The sequence below is a fragment of the Prionailurus viverrinus genome, chromosome A1, assembly GCF_022837055.1.
Source record: "Prionailurus viverrinus isolate Anna chromosome A1, UM_Priviv_1.0, whole genome shotgun sequence".
Classification (NCBI taxonomy): domain Eukaryota; kingdom Metazoa; phylum Chordata; class Mammalia; order Carnivora; family Felidae; genus Prionailurus; species Prionailurus viverrinus.
In genome coordinates, this window is record NC_062561.1 from 159230555 (window position 1) to 159253418 (window position 22864).

Here is a 22864-nt window from a genome sequence, read left to right on the forward strand (position 1 = left end):
TCTGGGCCTTAGTTTCCTCTTCTATAGCATGTTTCCTACTTCATAAGGGTGCAATGAATGAATATATGCAAATTTATGCAAAGTCCTTAAAAACTTGAATAAAATCTTGCCATTTGCAACTACGTGGATGGAACTAGAGTGTATCATGCTAAGTGAAGTAAGTCAGTCAGAGAAAGACAAATATCATATGATGTCACTTATATGTGGAATTTAAGAAACAAAACAGATGAACCTAGAGGAAGGGAAGCAAAGATAAGATAAAAAAAGAGAGGGAGACAAACCATAAGAGACTCTTATATACAGAGAACAAACTGAGGGTTGCTGGAGGGGAGGTGGGTAGGGGATGGGGTAAATGGGTGATGGGCATTAGGGAGGGCACTTGTTGAGAGGAGCACTGGGTGTTATATGTAAGTGATGAATCACTAAATTCTAGTCCTGAAATCATTATTATACTATATGTTAACCAACTTGTATTTAAATTTTTTAAAAAGTTTCTAATATATAGTAAATACTATATGTTTTCTACGTATTTACTGTATCAACTGTGAGAGCCATTCAGTACCATTAGTACCACCGAGTGTTTAGACAGTTCTCTTGACCTTCTAATCTTATATGATCAGATTTTCTACTTCAAGTATCTTCCTAAATTCCCCAGTCTATGTCTTTTATCTTTTGAAGAAAGAAGTTTAGCCTGGGGGGAAAAAAAAACAACAATATGTTCTTACTCATTCCATAAGTGTTTAGGGAGGATATATTATGTGCCAGGCATAGCCTCAAGTTCTAGGAATAAGACTGAAATGACCCTTTTCATCACAAAGTCTAGTGTGGTAGGGTCCGCTCCCTAAGGAGAAAGAGAAAAAAGGGAGAGAAAAATTAAAGGTAACCAGGCTATGCGCCTATGTGAAATGACCCTTTTCATCACAAGGTCTAGTAGTGGGTACAAATACACAGTATGACTGGGATCAAAGAACATATTAATATGCACAATGATTTCACCTCCATTGGGCCTTCTAGGAAGAATTATATCATCACAGAAGGAAACAAGGAAAGAACATCTTCTGGTTCGATTTGGAGGGTTTATAGAAAAAGTTTTGGAGCATGGAGGAAATAATGGAACTAAGATGGAAAGAGAAAGGATTTGGGGGGACATCTGAGTGGCTCAGTTGATTAAGCATCTGACCCTTGATTTTGGCTCAGATCATGGTCTTGTGGTCTTGAGATCAAGCCATGCATCAGGTTCTGGCTGGGTGTGGAGCCTGCTTAAGATTCTCTCTGCTCTTCTGCTTGCTTGCATGTATGCACATGCATGTTCTCTCTCTCTCTCTCTCTCTCTCTCTCTCTAAAAAAAAAATATTTTAAAAATTAAAATAAATTAAAAAATAAAAATAAAAAAGGAAAAGGATTTTTAAAGATGTTTTGCTGAGTGTTCAGATTGTGGGCCCACTCGGGAATTTTCTATTGCAGTAAAAGGATTGCAGTAAAGATGAAAATGCTTTTAGTTACTTTTGGACCACTGGACCACTGTTTATTTAAATATAAGATGCATTTAGGATTAGGCTGTCAGAATCTTTGACTTGATATGGACAATAGACAGCTACAATGTAATGCACGGTTGCCAAAAGTTAGTGCTTTGGAAAAGGGAAGGGAGGAGTGCTCCAGGGGGGTGGGAAATGAGCAAAGGCAGAACTGGGAAGAGCCAAGAATGTTCCAGGATCTGAAAGCAGAAGGGCATGCCTGGAGCACAGCCCCATGAAGGCACAAGCCAGACCCTGCAGGCCCTGGGAGGCCATGTTAAGGGATCTGAACTTCATTCTGTTGGCAATAAGGAACCATCAAGGACTGTAAACAAGGAAGAGAGATGATTCATACAGCACTAGTTAGTTGTTGGCCCCAAGAGTATCTGACTCAGAACTGAACTGTTTTCAGGGACCCATACCCTCGAGGATGCAGAGACACAGACCTAAGGGAATTAGTAAGGAAGGTGGAAGACAGCTGAAGGCTTATAGCTTACTAGCAAATAGGGGTGTCTTATACCTACTTCCTTGTCTGCTGCCAGACCTATAGAGCAATCTTTTTTTTTTTTTTTTTTTGCTTTTTGCTTTAAAACAACTAAACAAAACTAGAAAATAAAAATTTTATTTTCCCTTTATTTCTAACCATTCTTTGCAGTCAAATTTTAAAATTGTCATTTCCATGTATCTAGATGGCAGTATTCACGGCATGGCTGCTCTGTGAAATAAATTGTTCTTCAGTGACCCCTCTGGAAGGCAAATGTCATCGTAAAAGGGGGAGAAATTTAATTAAATGGGTAATATCATCAGAACTAATGTTTAGTTGCATAGCAACGTGACAGCGTACTTTGGTAATATCAATTCCTTCCTCAATACTATTTGCCAAGTTTTACGGTGTTCTATTGCACTGAGGACTGTAATGTGTGTGATAAGCTATCCAAATCCCCTTCAGGAATACAAAAGGAATATTCCAGCTCCTAGGAGTGCCCCAGCAGACAGCCCTCATCTCTCAGCTCTTTTGGGGGTTATACAGCTTAAGGGAGTCACTTCCCTCCCTGGAAGCCATGCTCCCTCACTCCTGGCCATACCCAAGAACAGTGATGCAGGCTTGAAAGGACTCAGCCCTCTCTCACCAGCCCCCAATCGTTCTGAAGGGCTTCCTGTCCTGGTGGTCATTCCCTGCAGGGTTGTTATGGGAGGCTTCTACTGGATCTGCACCCCAGCTCAACTTCTTTGTTGACCCATCCTTCCCTCCCTCCCACAGATGTTGATCCCTTGAGTACTCCCTAATAAAGCCCTGAAAAGGAGGTATGATCTCAGTCCTCTTTGGTCCACACTGACAACAAATAGGCTGAAGAACAAGACCTGAAGGTATTTTGCAGGTGTTTTACTATCTGCAGGCACTAACGGATGAGAAATAAAACATGAGGGACTAGCTATGGGTATGTGTGTGATGCAAGTTCCTGTTTGGCAACAGTGAAAACTTTAAAAATGACTTCATCTGCTGCTTATTCTCTTTGCTTTCTTCATCCTCTGTCCCTCCATCCTTCCATCTCCATTCTTTCTCCCTCCTGCCACCACATCGGCCACCCATACACAAGCCGAACATGATGTGAGAAGCAAGGTGTCTTCATCCATTCAGGCTGCTATAACAAAAGGGATGCCTGGGTGGCTCAGTTGGTTAAGCGTCCAACTTGGCTCTGATCATGATCTCACGGTTCATAAGTTCAAGCCCTGCATCTGGCTCTGCACTGATGGTGCAGATCCTGCTTGGGATTCTCTCTCTCTCCCTCTCTCTCTGCCCCTTCAGCATTCTCTCATTCTCTTTCAAAATAAATTAAAAAAACTGTAAAAAAAAAAAAGTACTACAGGCTGGAGAGCTTACACAACATAACAGAAATGTTCTTCTCGCAGCTCTGGAGGCTGGAAGTCTGTGATCAGGGTGCCAGTAAGTTTGAGCGAGGGGACTTTTCCTAGCTGCACACTTTTCATTGTATTCTCACATGGCAGGAGGGCAAAGGAGCTCTCCTGGGACATCTTTTATAAGGGCATTAATCTCCATGAGAGCTCCGCCCTCATGAATTAATCATCTCTTAAAGGCCCCACCTCCTAATGCCACCACATTGGGCATTAGGATTTTATTATGGGAATTTAGTGGGCACAACATTCAGACCATAGCACATGACCAAACTCCTGTGATCTAAACACATTCTCTTACTGACTAGCACCTCTTCATCCCCTTTATCACAGAACTTCACCACTGAAGCCATTCTTCTGGATAATTCAACAGTCAGAATCATGAAGTTCCTACTCAGATACACACATGTTATAAGGGAAAAGAGGGTCTGAAACTTTGCATATTATTCCTACATCTTTGGTTATTTGCAAGGATGCTTCTTTTTTTCTTTTTCTTTTTTTTCTCTGGTTTACTCAGGAAAATGTCACTACAAAGTGAAGCAAACCTGGCTGAGAGTCTCAAGATGGCATACAGGACAGGTAAGTTTTGGTGGCACTGGCAGGCACTTGGACATCAGCCAGAAAGTACGGGCTTTCTGGAGGTAACCTCCATTCCAGAAATATGTGGTGTTGTAGAAAGAAATATCAACTAAAGGAAGGGGACTATTCAAACTGTGAGTACCTCAGAAAACTACTCTGAGTCCTCCTCAATCTCACCCCCTGGCTGGGTTACCAAAACCCTCTCAGTTGTCAGATCTAATAGACACTCTTCATACGTTGTCTGATGCAACTTTTGAGTGAAATTTTAAGTGTTTATTTATTTGAGGAGAGAGAGAGAAAGAGAGAGAGTACAAGTAGGGGAGGGCAGAGAGAGAGAAGGAGAGAGAGAACCCCCAACAGGCTCCCTGCTGTCAGGGCAGAGCCTGACACAGGGCTGGAACTGAGGAACTGTGAGATCACTACCTGAGCTGAAATCAAGAGTCGGAGGCTTAACCAACTGAGCCACCCAGGTGCCCCTGAGTGAAATTTCATACTGTGGACCAGCCCTTCCTTTTAGAAACCCCTCATTCCTTGGCCTCTGGTGCTTGCTTCTTTACTGGATTCCTTCTGCCTCACTCTAGCTCCTTCTCAGGTTCCACTGGCTTCTTCTCTGGACTCCATCACGTCTTTGTTTTTCTCATTTTACATGCTTCCGGATGAGAAGTGATGGGGTCCTCAACAGCTCCAGCAGCAGTGGGGATAAAGAGGACATACAACGTGAAGGCTGATTGGAGGAGGTTTCCAACTCACTCAAGTCAAACATCAGGAGAGGAAGCAGCCCCTGAGCTCCCTTCCTCCCCAGCCAGCCCACCCTTGCATCAGAGCCAGAAGTCCCATAGTGCTGCCGGAATATCTTTGCCAGCCCTTACCCTTATCCCACGGTCATGTAGTGGTGGATTTATTTGTCTTTCCCCCCAGACCGTGAGGTCCTTGGTACCTCCACAGTCTGACACACTGCAGTCATCCTGTTACTGAGTAAAGGAATGAGGTACTTAAAATATGTACAAATAAAAATGTAGCACAAGTTGCCATATATACTTAAAATGAGCTTCCCTAAGATGCTCAAATGCTGGGCGTGGTATCAAAGTTCAAATTTCTCACGGACCATAAAGAAAGTGAAAACACCATCCTTCAACTTATTTGTAATTCTTCTTTACTCATAGTCATTAATGCACAGTTTAGCTCAAAATTGTTTCTGCTTATGTGAGTTCCAACTCTCAAGCAAAGCCTGAAGGCTAATGTCATTATCTCTTATAGATTTTCATATCAATTATACTACCTACTACAGTGGCTGCTCAGTAAATAGTAAGTTGATAAATGGATTTATTACTCCTAAACTTGGACCAGCAGCTCCAGCCAGGCAGGTAGGCTCTTTTATATTTCCTGAACTGCCCCATCCCTCTTCTGTCCACATCCCACCATGCAGCCAGTCCACTCAAGCCTCCTTTCTCTTCCTATAATCACCAAAACCCACAGAACCCCAAACTCCCAAAATAGATTTGTACTTATTCATACCTGTATGTCTCTCAATGTCACCTAAATGATCATGCATTACAAATGCCATATGACTTCAGCAAAACTCTAAGTACCTGGAGGGCAGGGAATGCATATTTTCATCTTTATATCATTCCTTCTACAATTTCTTTCACAGTTCTTTACAAGGAAGACTTTTAAGAGGTGTAAAACTAACTGGTATAAGTTCAATTTTAAATACTCTGTCAGAAAAATACCTCAAATTTTAATCAACCAACCATTATTCATCCGGATCTAAAACCTGAACCTTGGAGCACCTGGGTGGCTCAGTCAGTTAAGATCCCAGCTCTTGGTTTCAGCTCAGGTCATGACCTCACAGTTTGTGAGATTGAGCCCCTCGTCTGGTTGTGTGCTGACAGCATGGAGCCTGCTTGGGATTCTCCCTCTCTCCCTCTCTCTCAAAGTAAATAAATAAATTTTAAAACCTGAACCTAGGTTCTCTAGGCTCTGAAGTAAGGAAATGTTTCAGTTCCTAGGCCCACAGGTGGGGCTGCCTATACCTGGCTCCTATTAGTTTTGGTGTGTTTTTTTTTTTTAAATTGAGGTGTTTAGTTGCAAGTCATTTTTTCAGGCTTATGACATATTTCCCCAATTATGAATGTAATTCATACTATCAATTGATTTTCCTTGAATGGACAATCATAGACCCCTTGTCGAAGTTGTTACATTTTTAGGTATAAATTCTAAGCTGGTAGCCTGTGTGTTGGAACTACTAGGTATGAATGGTAATAAGTAAACAACTGTTTAAAAGGAAATCCATTTAAATCACCCCTCTCTTCTCCCCACATCAAGAAAGCTGCTAGCCAGTAAAAGAAGTCAAAATCCCTAAAAATGAGAGAGGAGAGGGAAACAAGAATTCATCCTGCCAAGCTCAATGTAGCATGACAAATCTTTTCCTACAATCTGGCTTCTCTCTCTCCAACTGTCTAAAACACAACACTGCAGACAGAGGCCACCCCCAGGCCCAAAGTGTCATTGTCACTGCTGGGAAACAGGTTTTTTTCTGTCAGGTCTGAGCACAAATCCGCAGCAACCGATGGCCAAAGTCTCCGCAGATGAGCATTTTCTAGACGGGCTTGTTAATTTCACTTACAGGCCCAAACCAGGAAGTGCGGTTTAAGATGAGCCAAAGACAAAAAACACTTCAGCCTCGGTAACAAAACCCAGCCAGGATCTTGAAAGCCTATAGAAGGTTTAAATTGGGGACTATTCGGCTTGGATTGGAACCTCGGGCTTCCTACCCTTAAACGTTTCTAAATTTTCAAATCGCGCCCCCCTGCCCAAAAAAGCCACCAAAGAGAGACGACATAAAACATACACAGGAGCGCGCACACAACCTACACAAACACACACATCTACACAAACACACGCACAGACCAATTTGTTTTTGTGATCCGCTTCCTTGTGTAGGCGGTCCAGGATTTAAGTCGGTAAGTTCTTCTCCAAACTAAACCAGGGCAGATAGCAGAAAAGGGGTCTAATTCTGGAGATTTTTAAGATGGGTCGAGGCGTAGACTGGCCACGCCCGGGTCCCGCTCTCCCGTTGCACAACTGCAAGCTCAGTCTGGGCAAGTCCCAGGAGGAACCCTGAGACCTCCAGCCCCTCCTTCCTTCAACCCACCGGAGCAGCAAAATCCTGGGAGGAGGGGAGGATCCCTGGGTGAGGACAACGGGGCCGAGGGTGTTAAATTTCAGCCCCGGAGCCTTCTACCGCTACAGCGGGGGCCGCCGCCAGCTGCGGGCAGGAAGGGGAGGACCCAGCCGTGCGAGGGGGAGCCCCCGCGCGGGCTCAGGGCTGGGTCGGAAAAGCTGCCTCACGGGCGCGCCCGCCGGCCCTCTGCTCCGTTCCTCCCTCCCAGAGCTCCCCGCTTGGCCCTCCCTTCTAGTCTCCGCTGCGCCCTCGCGGAGGCAGCGTTTGCAGCGGCCTTGCTATGTCTCAGCCGGGCCAGAAGCCCGCGGCCTCCCCGCGGCCCCGGCGCGCTGCAGCGGCCCGCCAAACCCAGGAGGTGAGTGGCGCTCCTGCGGGAACCACAGGGTTGGGCGCTGGGAGACCAGGGCCCGTAGCCGCGGGACACCTCTTCTGGGCGTAACCTGTCTGGCCTCCAGCACCGTGCGCCCCCTCCCAGGCCGGAATAGGGCGCGGGGCTCAGTGCCCGCCTCTGGGCAGGTGGCTGGTGGTGGCAGGTTATTCCCGGACTGGGGCCAAGTGCACTGGGCGTGGCACGAACTCAACAGGGGCTGGCCCGCGCCGGGAAAAGTTGGATGGTAAGAGGTGGGTGAAATGAGGATAGGGATGAAAGGAGGAAAAAGTTCACTCGGGACCCCTAGAGTGGGTGGGGTGGTTTAACTGGACCGCGGGATCCTCTCTTCCGTCTAAAGCCCAGGCTGCAGGGCGTGGCTGCCTGGAGAAATAACACATCTTCCCTAACCAGCCTCGAGCCAAATCGGGCGGGGCGGGGCCAGCCCGCCGGGGCGGGGCCTGCATCGGGCACCGCCCCGTTGCCCTCCCCCCTGACAGCTGCGGGGCTCGCCGAGCTCAGAGCCCGTCCGCTCCAAGCAGGCGAAGTGAGAACCCTTCACCTTCTGTACCGCACACCGCGTCTCCGCCGGGCCCTCCGCCGCACGGCTCTGAGCAAACCGGTTATCGCCATGGCGTTCGCAAGCTGGTGGTACAAGACGGTAAATAGGAGCGATCGTGCTTGGGCAGGAACGGGAAGGGACTGTGTTTGCTTTGCTTTTCCGGGATTGCGGACGAAGTATTGTTGGGGAAGGGGTGGGGACCAGGTGGGACCTCCTCTCAGGACTTAGGTTAGGCACCGGGAGAGGCCGAGACTCACCCTACTGTGGTATGCGCGAGCGCGTCGGGGCGTGCGAATGGATGTGAGCAGTTGCGCGAGGCTCAACTCGGCTCACAAGCTGAATGGGACAGGAATTGTTGCTGCAAGAATTTCTCCCCTGGATGCGGATTCCTGGATGAACTCAGCTCTCAAGAGCTTAGATCTAGTGTTTCTAACCTGTAAGCAAAGCTCAAAACTTTTAGAGAAACGTTCTTGGACATACATTTTCCAACACAAAGGAGGAGAGGCAGCCAGGATGGGGTCAAGGAGAAAACCCCAAACTCCAAGAAGCAAAAGCAACGGAGATCAAGGCCCTTGTGGAGAATGAGACAGAGCTATAGGTGTTCTGTACTTTATTCCCAAAAAAGTACACAAAAGTTGTGTTGATAGGTGAGAATCGAAATATTTATATTCCATTAATTTATGTGAAAATTTGAAAAATTTAGTACACCTCTCAGCATGTGGTATTATTAGGAAAAGCAAGGTTGTAATCAGACACTCTTTAGAGAGAAACCTTATATTGGAATCAGTAAACTGTCACTGATCAGCCAAATGGCAATTCATTGAGCATTTATGTGCCAATGCACATCTTTCCACATCTATAAAATAAGGGCTATAATAGGCACCAAATAAGGGTTGGTGAGGACTAATTAGATTCATGGATCAAAGTACCAGACACATTTACTTTTAATGGTAGGGAATTACAGTTTCCCTGAAGATATTTCATTGTAAATGTTTCCCATTAAATTTTCTGGGCTCTTAAAATGTAACATCTTATTTATGTGCTGAAAGCAAAAGTTTATTTTGAGTCATTATTGTCCTAAGTTGGATGGTGAGAGGTGGGTGAAATGAGGATAAGGATGAAAGGGGGAAAATGTTCACTCGAGACCCCTAGAATGGGTGGGGTGGTTTAACTGGACTGCAGGATCCTCTCTTCCGTCATGGTCCTAAGGTTCTTACCAAAATGCACGTGTATTATCTGCAAATATGGATGGCAGTATTCCAGAGTTAACATCAGACTTTTCTTTCCAAATTAATGGTTCTCTAAAAGAAATTATACTGGAACATTTGACATAGTTTAAGTCAGTACTTTTAACCCTGTTATGTTTAGACATAGTCTGACATTTTGCTAAAATCTCTTATAATCCAATTTTGGAACTACTTTACATTTTTTTTTGTCTCTTAGAATAAGCAAACTGTCTGTGATCAGCTTTGATTCTTACCAAACCAGTGTGACATCTAATAGAAATGTTGTGTGAGCCACATATGTAATTTAAAAATTTCCAAGTAACTACATTAGCAAAAGCAAAAACAGGTGAAATTAATTAATAATATACTTTATTTAACCCACTGTGTTGCAAACATTATTTCAACATATAATCAATGTACAAATCATTGAGATATTTTAGATCTTTTTTATATTAATTCTTCAAAATCTAGGGTGCATTTTATACTTATAGCACATCTCAATTCATACTTGCTACTTTTTCAGGTACTCAATAGGCATGAGTGGCTAAGGGCTACTGTATTGGACTATATAGCTGTACACATGGCTTCCTAACCAATTTTGTCTGATGGTTACAAAGGGAGTGATCAGAGACCATTCTGAGAATTAAAGAAAAGCTATAGACCATTTTCCCTCAGCAAAATACACACACAAATACACAAAAGCTTACCATAAATCCTCTAAAGGTCCACAGAGCCAATTTATAATGTATATATATATTTCACATATATACAATAAAAATTATAATATATAATAATATAATATGTAGCATAATTATATAGTATTACATACTATATAATATAATATGTTATATTATATTATACTATTATAATTATATAATAATTATATATTATATAACTATATTTTATATGATAGTATATATGTACTTTTATCAGGTATGTCATGTGTGTGTGTGTGTGTGTGTGTGTGTGTGTGTGTGTGTGTATATATATCATGCTCCTGGTAAATCCTATAATATCTATAAATATCCTATAAATAATATCTTTACTAGAATCCTTTAAATACTCAAAAGATTGTGAGTGACCTTTTTTTTTTTTTTTAATTTTAGAGACAGGGTGAAAGTGGGGAAGAGGGCAGAGGGAGAGAGAGACAGAAAGACAGAGAGAGGGACTATCTTAAGCAGGCTCCACACTCAGCAAGGAGCCTGATGCATGGCTTGATCCCACGACCCTGGATCATGACCTGAACTGAAATCAGGAGTCAGATGCTCAACTGACTGAGCCATCCAAGCACCCCATGAATGATCTAACTTTAAAAATTTAGGCAGAATAAGATAAAATAATTAAAAGATGTATCTATGATGTTTGTTTAAGGAAGTATCACCTTTAAGCTAGTCAGTGACACATTACAATGTATATTTCCACACCAAATACCAACAAAATCATTGATCTTATTTTCTGAAGACTTATGTGTTTGTAATAAAAAAACAAAAACAATAACAACAAAAAAACTTTAAAAAGCTAGAGCTGAAGAATATCTGATGAGCATCATAATGATGAAGCATGGAGAATAAATTTGGTTGACACTAATCACATTCTGTGTCATAAGTTGACTCAATTTGGCCATGCTAATTAAAGGTGTTTCTTAGTCTAATTGGACCCATGAGCCCAGTGGAAGGAAGCATGATCAAGGAGCCCAGTCATTTGGGAGGCCCCATCATTGTGGCCAGTCTGGGAACACTGTCACAAGCCTTCTATGGCAGGACAGACCACATAACTGCAATAACTTTTAGGTGTAAGGAATGCAAATTACAGAGTCTGCAAAAAGTCCACAGGCTTTAGAGTATTGGGGAGAATGGAGATCAGACACAACTTTGCTCTTTTGGTTGACAGTTTCTAAATTAGTTTGCTTCCCATTGCAGATAGGACTTTTAAATTAGGACTAACATCTGATGATATTGTTCTTTAATCAGTTTTGGCACTTCCCAGAAAGTTAATTATATCCCCCAAGTGCTTTTTAAAGAATGGTACTATGGCTTGTTGAAGGTGGAAATATGGGTGGCCATTTGAGATTCTAAGGTGAATAGGTAGGCATTTACTTCTGAGTAGGTTGTCTGGTGTAATACAAGACTTCTCAGAGCAGCCCATCCTTACTCTTTTTTTTTTTTTTTAAGTTTATTTATTTATTTTGAGAGAGAGAGAGAGAGAGTGTGTGTGTGTGTGTGTGTGTGTGTGTGTGTGCATGAGTGGGGGAGGAGCAGAAAGAGAGAGAGAGAATCACAAGCAAGCTCTGTGCTGTCAGTGCAGAGACCAACACAGGGCTTGATCTCATGAACCATGAGATCATGACCTGAACCAAAATCAAGAGTCGGACACCTAACTGGCTGAGCCACTCAGGTACCCCAAGCCCATCTTTATTCTATTCTTTTTCTTGAGGTTTATTTTCTTTGTGAGTGTTTTTAATTTTTTTGAAGGTGAAACATACACAGCATAAAATTTACCATCTTAACCATTTGTAAGTGTAAAGTTAAGTGGAATTAAGTGCATTCATGTTTTTTTAAGGTTTTATTTATTTAACTAATCTCTGTGTCCAACATGGCATTCAAACTCTGAGATGTAAGGTAGCATGCTCCCCCAAATGAGCCAGCCAGGCATCCCATGTACACTTATATTCTTGTGCAACCATCATCATCAGAACTCTTTTTATCTTGAAAAAGGAAAACTCTAGCACCATTAAAAATAAATCCCCATTCTGGGTGCCTAGGTGGCTCATTTGGTTAAGCGTTGGCTCTTGATTTGGGCTCAGGTCATGATCTCACAGTTGGTTAGTTCAAGCCCCGTGTCAGACTCTGTGCTGACAACATGGAGCCTGCTTGGAATTCTCTCTCTTCCTCTTTCTCTGCCCCTCCCCAGCTTGTGTGCTCTCTCTATCAAAATAAATAAATAAACTTTAAAAAAGTAAGTAAATAAATAAATCCCCATTCAACTTAAGTATGTCCACTTGAATATATAGCATTGTATGTATTCAGTTCAATTCTCTTGCATTTCTTGTAAATAAAAATTACAAGTGCATCCTAATGACTACTACACAAGCAACAAAGTAACTATTGAAATTTTCATGACATCTTCTTTGATTTAGAGAAAATTCAAAATTCATGCTACCTCAGAACACCCGACAGAAAGAGCTGTGGCCATAACAGTGTCATCTTGGCATATCCATGATAATGTTAAAATGGTAGGGTAAAGCATACATGGAGTTTAAGTGAAACATTGAGATTTCAGAATTCTAGCCATACTTAATATGTGTCCTTAATATGTGTCTTTTATATGATAATCCCAAAGAAGATTAAGCTAATAGCACATGTTTTTAGAGGAGCAGGAATATATGTATGAAAAGCCAGACATTTTACTTACTTATATTTCTTAAGTAATTATTCTCCCTATAGCACTTAGCACATGGTGGCTACTCACTGATTCTTTTTCAATAAATAAACTCTATTACTCTTTGAGTTTGGAGTTTTCAGTATGAAAACCCAGTGAAATGCCTTTGGGTGACTCTAGGGAGATACATATGCTTTAGATAAGAGGATTCTAACTTCTTCAAAACTTTTTATCACATAAGAGAGGATAATATAATCAACTGTTTATATACCCCTTCATCTTCAGTAATTATCAAAATTGTAATATTGTGCTACTCTTCCTTTATTTAGCTCCCAGAATTGCACATTTAAGTATCATGACTGTGACTGACTTGGTGTAGATTATTTGGAAAATGAATTCTCTATTCCCTGTGTACTTTGTTTCCATAGATATAATATAGAAATGTGAGATTAATATACAACCATAAGAGACAAAATACTAAATATAAATATATCAGATGAACCTGGTTACTTTATACTTATGAAAAATAGAAGACTAAATTCTCTGCTCTAACATTTACAGCCTTAGAAAATGAAACCTTTAAACCTTTGCTTATGTCTCTTATTCATTTTACTATTTCATAATTCAGTACAATCAGGTTGTTGACAGAGAAAAACAAGGGAGTGGAATAACTGTTACTGTATTCTAAAAGGAACTAGGCAATGGGCCAGGCTCCTCATCAACATCAACTTGTTTGAGAAATATGTCAGCCTGTGGGCCAAGTACTATTAGCTTCATTTTATAAGTAGAAAACAAAAAGGTTAAATTATTTTGCCCAGGATCACAGAGCCTTTCACATTCACACTTCTGTCCCATCAGAGTTTGTCAGAGAATGGAATGCAGGGAACTGGTTACCCAGGTAACAGAAGAGCCTGGGAAGCCAACTGGGGAGGGTGAAGCCACCCAGAGATTAGAAATTTCAGGAAGCTGCTATCATTTCTAGGCAGGGTGGACTGGGGGGGAGCTGGATTGCCCTGGGCAAACTGGAACCGCAGCTGGCTGATTCTGCAGGAAACACTACTACAGAGGCTCCCAGAGGCAGAAAGGAGGAGGAAATACCATTTACCACCTCCAGTCTCCTACCCCTGCCTCCCAAGCCTGAGGCCTTTCATCCCAAATATCCCTGGTAGAGGTAACAGGGAGAGCAGGAGCAGGGGGAGCAAGGAATTCTGGGCAAGGAATTCACCTAAGGGCAAACAAGTCTAGCATTGCTCCAGGGAGATGGTTTTAAAGCAAAACCAGCTTTACATCTTGGTCCTTCTGCTTGTTTTAGCAAGCAGAATACATACAAGAATGGATTTTAAGGGATTTTGCAAGAAATATCAATTTATACATTGTTAATTTTTCAAGCTATTTGGGGGTGGGGTGGGGCTTCTTTCTCTTTTGTCTAGTTTATTAACCTGAACAGAGCAAAAGTACTCCTCAGGGAATATTTAGAGCTCTGTGGAAATACATGCATTCAATCAAGAATTATTTGTCACACCCCTACCACAGGACCAGAAAAATAAGAATATAGTTTACCATCTGGTTGGGAAGGCAAAATAGACATTTATGAAGGAATCAGTAAGCAAGAGAGTATCAAATAAGGGGCTAATTTGTTTTACTAAGAAAATAGAGACTAATGTGCAGATACGAAGGTACAATGTACCATAAATAGGGCAAGGCTCAGAATTAGGAAGGCTGGTGTGAACACAGGGCACTGCACTCCTTCGTTGACCAATCAGAGCCCCAGAGCTGCCCCAACCTTGGTGACCAGGGGAAGCTCCCCATGGGTGCCAACTCAGTGGGGTGATTTGAAGAGCAGAACCGTCTGCTTCCTGTCATGGTGTCCACAAATCTCCTCTCAAAACCAATGGTCTCGAATCCTAGCTGCATATTCAGATCAGCTAGGAAATTTTAGAGAAATATATCTGTGCTCTGGCCCCACTATAGACAGATTAATTTCCTGCACTCTGGCATGAATGTTTCCAAGTGTCCCAGGTGCTTGTGACCCACACTGAAGGATGAGACCCACTACTAAATGAAGGCTTTCTGATCCTCTGAAGGGCCTGAAAACAAGCTTTTCTTACCATATGCAATGGTAGTGCAGTGAGAGAGCTGAGCTCTGAGTAGGAGGGAAGTCCAGAGGGCATCAAGATAACCTCTTATTGCTTCATGATTTGTCTACAGCTATCACTGGACCTGCAAATATTGATCTGTATGGCCTTGCCTCCAAGTAGAAAAAGACAAACTTTCCAGTTGTTTTCAAATAACCTTTACTGTTTTTTAAAACAGTTTTATTCAGGTATAATTCACAAACCATAAATTCATCCGTTAAAACCTACAACTCAGTATTTTTAAGTATATTCACAGAGTGGTACAAGAATCACTTCAATTTAATTTTAGAATGTTTTTGTCACCCTAAAAGAAAACTTTGTCTTTTTTTGTTTTGTTTTTGTTTTGTTTTTGTTTTTTAAATTAAAGCAAAAACATTTCAGAAGCACACTAGCATTGGGCACTCTCACCTGGGTTTGCATTTGCAGAAGCTCCGATTTTTTTCTATCTTCTTTCTTCCTTTATATATGTGTATAAGTTTGCCCTTATTTTCTTCTCCATTATGTATGCCCTTGACTGTGTGTCTGTCAGAGTGTATGTGGGCAGCATAGGGAGGGTGCCCAGATGCTCACTAGCACACATCCTCACTGGGGTGAGTCCACAGGCTGCCAGCCTTACTGCTCCTGGATATTGTTGATTTCTGGACAGGTTTTTGGCTTTGCTATGGCTGAAGATTTTAAGCCTATAAATGCTGTACCCTCCAATGAGGACAGAGGACCGCTGTACTTGCCAAATATGCAGTGATCCATGGGGGTGAAAACAGTTTGGAAAATTATTCCTTTTGGGGGGAAGACAGTGAAGTCCCTTATCTGCTTTCTCCCTGCTTCTCAACTCCTGCTGCACATACCACCTCTTTCGTCCTAACTCCCTGAGTGTCCTATCTTCTGCAGCTTTGTTCTCCCAGTGAATTTCTACTGCATGAGAGTTGGCATCCTGCTCTTCCTGTCTTTGGCTTCCAGCTCCTAATACAGGACTGAATTTACATACTGGCCTGTTTGATCCACTTTATAAAGCAAACCACTTTCAGGATAGGGAAGTTCTGTTTTGGTTTGTTGTTTTCATTTCAGAGCATTGGATTGAGACTTTCTTGATGTGGATCTTAAGATCTCACCTAGCTTTTCACTAGATCCAGCGAAGCCCATCTCTGGGCGATAGACTATAATCTGGATATGTAATATGATGGAGGAGGACTTCACCTTTCAGATCCTGTATTTCTTTATCCATAAAATGAGGTGACAGTGTATACCTCTGGAGTTGCTGAGGGGAGTGTAGGGGATCGCTTAGGGGAAATGGCTAGCAATGGGCTAGCCACAGAGTAAGTAGGTGCTTAGAACATGTTCTTTTCCTTCCCCTCATATAGAAAAGTCCTCCCTGGATTTATCAGTTTTGTGGTTCAGTTCTCATTCCAGACCTGTCAGTACTTCCCTTCTCCGTGCTTCTCTCACCTCTCCCCACCCCACCCACTGTGTGAGGTAGTGGACAAAACCTTCTCTCTTCCCTCTTAGAAAGACCTTGCTGCAGGTAGGTTCCTATGCTGGATTGACTCTGACATATTTCATTCTACCAGCTCAGTTGTGTAGGAAGTGCTCAGTTATGCTATGGATTAAATAATGAGGCACTTTGTGTGTTAACTATGTTCATGTTAAAAAAAAAAAAAATTAGGGGCACCTGGGTGGCTCAGTCTGTTGAGTGTCCAACTCTTGAGTTCAGGCTTAGGCCATGATCCCAGGGTCTTGGGATCCGCCCCTGTATTGGGTCTTCATTGAACATGCAAACTGCTTGAGATTTTCTCTCTCTCTTCCTCTATCTCTGCGCCACTTTTGCTTTCCTCTCTAAAATTAAAAAAAATAAAATAAACATAAAAAATCAGGCACTTTGAATATCTCACAGTGCAAAGATATAACTGATTTTACATCATTAATAGACTGATGAATATTCAATAAGCCCCAAGGAATGATCAGAGAAATGGTTCATTCATAAGGTTGCTATTTACTAGAAATTAAATGATGTTAGGTAATTTTTGTTAATTCTCTTGGAGTAACAATGATATTGGAGTTACTTGGGGAAAATTCTTCAGTTTAAGGAGATGCTTAGTGAAATGCTTATGGATAAAGTTTCAGGATATCCACAATTTACTCTCAAATACAGGTACATATACAAATCCAGGTAGATCTGTTTGTAATATATGCAAATATGGCAAAATATAGGAACAATGTTAATCGTGATAGATCTAGTAGTAAGAATATTGGCACTCATTGTATTATTCTTTTAACTTTTCTTTGTGTTAGAAAAAATTTACGATAGGGGTGCCTGGGTGGCTCAGTCCATTAAGCATCCGTCTCTTGGTTTTGGCTAGTGTCATGATCTCCCAGTTTCGTGGGTTCAAGCCCCATGTCATGCTTTATGCTGACAGCACGGAGCCTGCTTGGGATTCTTTCTCTCCTTCTCTCTCTTCGCCCCTCCACACTGATGTTGTCTCTGTCTCTTTCAAAATAAATAAATCAACTTAAAAAAAAGAAAAAATATATACTAAAAAGTGGGGTTAAAAAGAAAACAAAGAAACTGGGAAAATATAATCCATAAAGTTCCTTAAAAATATTGCCATTTGATTGTGTTTTTTATGTCAGTATACTTCTGTATATTGTAAAAAAAAAAAAAAAAAAAAAAAAAAAAGGCTTCCTACTGACAGCAAATACTTCTTTTGAAGTCATGAAATACCAGTTCTTATAGAACATAATTTTTGTAAGTTGTCCTTATAACTGAGCATTTGAAAAAGTATTCATAACATATACCACTCCCAAACTATTTGGAGCCTACATAATTTGTGCAATTTTGAGTGTTTAAATGGAAACAAGTGACTGATAGTGTTGATTAATCCAGAAGAATGAAATTTTGAAACACCCCCAGAAAATGACTTTTTAAAACTTTTTCTTATATTTATTTGCATTCCCTTTTTTTTTGTTTGTTTTTTGTTTTTTTTTTAAGTAATTTCTATGCCCAATGAACTCATAACCCTGAAATCAAGAATCACATGCTCTATGGACTGAGCCAGCCAGGGGCCCTTTAAAAAAAATTTAAGGAAAAACATCTATATACCTAAAATTTAGAGACAAAGGGCTATCTGAACATTTACTGTAGGGTAACGTATCATAATATATATTTGCCACATGAGCAGGAAGCAGAGGGGGTCCTTGAGGAGAGCATGGAGACTTCTACCAGACAAAAGCAACTGACTCTTTAAGTTTTTTTGTTTGTAAAGTAGAATACTAATACCTCTTGAAGAGTAAATGACGCATGCAGCACGTTCAGTAAAACACTGGATTTACCAATTCTGGAAGGAGACAAATTGGGTAAATCTGTCATTATAGATCTATCCCTCTTAAATTCTATCTGCAAATGGTGAATGATTCTTCCCTCTAGTCAGGCCTTCAGGAATCTTCTAAAATTTGTCATTTACCATTTAGCATTGATATATATGTGGGCTTTTGGATGTTTTTTCTCCCAAGATTCATGAACTACTCAGTACTGATTGCCCTCAACTGTAGATAGACAAACACTAGACTAGGACATCATGGTGAAACAGGGCTTCATTCACCAAGCTCTTGCAGGCTGGCTGCTTTTCAGTGGATTCCATCCCCTGATCCATGATGGTGCTACATTTTGGGGAGAATTTTCCACACAAGAAAGTGATTTACTCCTAGTTTTTCATACAAAAACTCTTTTCTTTAATGTTTGTTTATTTTTGAGAGAGAGAGAGAGAGAGAGAGAGAGAGAGAACAAGTGGGGGAAGGACAAAGAGAGAGGGAGACACAGAATCCAAAGCAGGCTCCAGGCTCTAAGCTGTCAGCACAGAGCCCAACACAGGGCTTGAAATCACAGACTGTGAGATAGTGACCTGAACTGATGTTGGGCGCTTAACTGACTGAGCCACCCAGGTGCCCTGTGTACAGAGAATACTTAATGCAAGATTTCTTCCATGTGTCTGATATTTCTTGGGCTTTTTAAAACATTAAAATATATGTTGATATGACTAAAGGAAATATTACCTTATTCTATTTAGCATGGTATAGTGACAAGCAATATAAGTCAGAAAAGCTGCTTTGCAAACTTTTCCCATTTACTGGTTATGGGTCCTTGTGAAAAGCTCACTGAATTCTTCTTAGTTTTTCGTATACCAAAAATCACATGAGCTTCTATTTTGTATGAAATAAGAGTGTGTATGAAAGTAGATAATAAAAAATATAGGGGCACCTGGGTGGCTCAGTCGGTTAAGCAGCCGACTTCGGCTCAGGTCATGATCTCGTGGTTTGTGAGTTCGAGCCTCGTGTCGGGCTCTGTGCTGACAGCTCAGAGCTGGAGCCTGTTTCGGATGCTGTGTCTCCCTCTCTCTCTGACCCTCCCCCGTTCATGCTCTGTCTCTCTCTGTCTCAAAAATAAATAAACGTTAAAAAAATAAAAAAAAATAAAAAATATATAAATTATTAATTATTATACATAATATAATATAAGTTATTAACATTAATATTACTGTTGCTGCCACTCTTCTTCAAATAATTTCATTGACTTACATATTCAGGTTATGATTCTGCTCTAGGGACTGTCATGGGGTTTTATATTTTGGTTTAACTGAAGGTGGTCAGGATTGAACCCAATGGTAAGCTTTTATTTTCTTATATTTAGTGAGGTTCTTTTCCCCCACTTTCTTGCATATCCCACAATGTACAAGAAGTGAAACAATTCTTTGTAACCCTTTTCAGGAACATATGTTTGTTTGTTTGTTTTTTTATTTCTCAAAAAAATTCAATAAATTTTATGGCTTATTTTATCTTATTATCAAAACAAATGAGGCTGTAAGCTACTTGAAAGTCTTATGTAACACATAAAAATATTTATTTTCATTCATTTGTTCTGGTGAGAAAAATGAAATTCATTTCATTCATTTCATTCGTTTGTCCTGGTGAGAAAAATAATTCTGTGTCTGGACATGATGAAATTCCAAAGCCATAATAAATAGAAGTTGCAGGTATGGTCTTTACCCTTCAGGGTTTATCTTCCTGCATTTGTGAGTACTCAGACAGAAGAACTCTGGGTAATTCCCAAGAACCATCAGAAGTGATGGTAGATTTGGAAGCTATGGTCGTCCGTCGAGCCCATGCTGAACTGAGGCTTAAGTATGGTTTTAGACTCAACATGGTCCTTAGACATCACATCTCCGTGAGGAACCACATGTCTCCCACACTGGCAATTTGGGCTTTAAAATTAAGTGAGGCATTTTGTAGGAGACGAGATGCCGCCTTAGAATCACCATCAGATCTATGTCTGGTTAATTATAGACTGACTTTCTACATCCCAAATGAATGTCTGTAGCTTCTCTTGATTTTTGAAAGCCACCCATGTCAGTGTGGAATTATCAACATTTTCAGAAGGAAGATTAAAGGGGTCCTTGTTTGTACAGTATACATATTTAGCCCTTCAGGAGTAAAGTCACTATTACATTATCTTGTAACACCTCCTTATTTTAAACATTATCTTTCTTCCTTTTTATGTTTTTATAGCATGCCGGTGAAAAAACCAGTGGATCACCTTCAAAGTCAGGAGAAAAGAAAGGATCAGATGAGGTAATTTCTGCAGTACTGGGCTTTGCTTTTCTCTTGCTTTTAATTGTGAATTCTATCTTGACACAGATAATGAGGTTGCAAAGAGTTCCTAATGGAATTTTGGCAGATTTAATCTGAATTAAGATTTGATTCAAGAATGTAAGTGAAAATCATTACAAATTAATAAGAATTAAGAATTAATAAGAATTCTTTTCCTGGGAAAAGAATCTTTAGAAATTGTTTCTATTTAGAACTAGAATCCAGTTATTGAAGGTATTTTCCCTATAGGAATTGCTGAACCTTAAATGTTTTGTTGGTGAACATGGCAGATTTAGAGGAGGAAACCAAATGCTCTAGTGGAAAAGGAAATCTTTTTTTCATGAGAATACACTATGAAAGAAGAACAGTGATAGCCTAGATTAATCCGTTATTCAGGTTCATAAACAAAAGGAAAAGAGAAAGTCTATTTTATTTGGCTCAATTGTATGGAAACACTAGTAACACCAAATCTTTCCACTTTGAGATGGTTGTTTTTGAGCTTGTGAATTTCTCCTTCCACCAAATGACACACCATTATGTGGCCTTTCAACACTGGTCAACTTCTCCATGGAGAAGGGACCTGTGAATGTGCTGTCCTTCCAAAGGGCACTGGATGTGCCTCCCTTTTGCTACTTTTTACATTTTAGATCTCAATAGATATGCTCATCTTCATTTGATAGGAATTATCACTGTCATTTCCATTTGGTAAAACAGCCAAGTCCTAAATGGTACATGGAAAACCAGAAAGCATACAGTGATCATTATATTTTTTCTTTGTTATCAACATGGTTTCAAAAATTTTGCTCCTCTTCTTCCTGCAGTTTTGAAATATTTAATATGTTTCAATATATTCAATATAGGAAGAGATTGTTATGAATAGAAGCTGCTATGGATTCTGCACTAAGGTTCACTCTACTTTCTACTGTCATTTTCTTACTAATATCCTTGAAAATATAATTTAGATTATTAATGAGCAGATTTGTAATGAAGTTTGCCATGGAGGGCAACTGTTTCTTTAAAATTAAAAAATAAGAGTAAACATTTATTTAGATTTTATCCTGTTTCTTTGTTAAATTATTAAAAAATAAATTCCCATATGAAAAACCACATTTTCTCCCTTTACTAGCATGAAAATTACTACAGAGTGTCATTAAGTTCCCTTATCTACCCTACCTTTTAAGTATCTTCCCAGGTAAGATATCTATTAAATGATTTCCTATCTGAAAACAGTAGTGCATCTTTATTCTCCATACTAGGAAATAATGATTTTGGATGTTATTCTCTATTAATATTAATTAAGAGTAACCTATGTACTTGAAAAGGGAAATCTTTTCTAATGTGGTCAAGTGAATAATAGACTAGGTCTTATAGGAGTATTCTCACTAAATATGTTATTACTTGAGAGCTTAAATATTACATCTTGAATGTACAGGCATTGTTGGTTTAGACAACATCTGATAGCACAGTATTAGGGTTGTTTTATATGTAACACCCTGACTATAAAGTACCTTATTCCCATATTTATAAGGGGCTTGAGAAAACTAATAAGGAGCCCTCTTAAAATGTAGCCAGGGGACAATTTGTGATTTCTGTGTTAGTAGAGGCAGACTATACTTTAAATTTGAAACCAAAAGGCTGAACTTCTATCTCAAGAAAAGGAAGAAGGGATTTTTCTTCTCTTTATCAGCAATTCAAGGAATTCTGACATTGTTCCAAAACACTTCTGAGAAATTCAGGTTTATAGCTCTTCTTGTGCTGAGCCTGGACATACTGATCTGTTGTGTTCTGTCCCCGCCAGCAGAACTGAAGAGAGGACGGAGGCTTTTCCTTGCTCCTTTGGCATAAATCACTGTAGTAATTCATATGGTCTGAGACTGAAGATTGTTATCCCACCAAATTCAGTCCATATCTGTTTGATAGGGTAGACAGACCTGTGAGTTGGGATGACTTGGTAGTCAAGATATATTTCCAATAGGATATGTCTCCAGGGAATCTCTAATTCTTTATGTTACATACAGATAAGTCATTGGTGAGATATTGTGGGCCTGGAGACAATTCAAGGAAACTATCTAGTATTAGGCATTATTTTAGCCTTTGTATTCACAGTTATAACACCATGTGCAATTTGGATATGTTACCTATCCTGCCTACCATCCATGATTGGTTACCATTCTCTTTCCTTCTCAAAATTACCAGAGAAAGATTTCCTCAAACTAATCCTTTCTCCCAAATATTTTCTTACCACTGCTCTTTTGAACAAGAAGTGAAATCCAGAAGCTTAGTTTGGGTTTTGGTAATCCATTTTCAGACTAGTATATACTTCCAAAGGTTAAACAACATGTCCCTAAGCATATGCAAACATGTAGGCTAG

General features: G+C 40.4%; 1 protein-coding gene across 10 annotated transcripts in view; it reads left to right on the forward strand.

Moving 5' to 3' along the window:
* The first annotated feature begins 7357 nt into the window (after positions 1 to 7357).
* The window catches only part of CAST (calpastatin), a 109948-nt gene continuing 94441 nt past the window's right edge, over positions 7358 to 22864 (forward strand). For 5 of the 10 annotated variants that reach the window (XM_047876795.1, XM_047876839.1, XM_047876824.1 and 2 more), the window contains exons 1-2: positions 7359 to 7546; positions 20413 to 20475. In XM_047876795.1, coding sequence (XP_047732751.1) covers positions 7472 to 7546; positions 20413 to 20475 — 138 coding nt within the window. In that variant the 5' untranslated portion in view covers positions 7359 to 7471. Of the gene's footprint in view, positions 7547 to 8063; positions 8220 to 20412; positions 20476 to 22864 lie in introns of those variants that run through there. The other 5 variants (XM_047876806.1, XM_047876904.1, XM_047876831.1 and 2 more) reach the window with 3 other exon arrangements.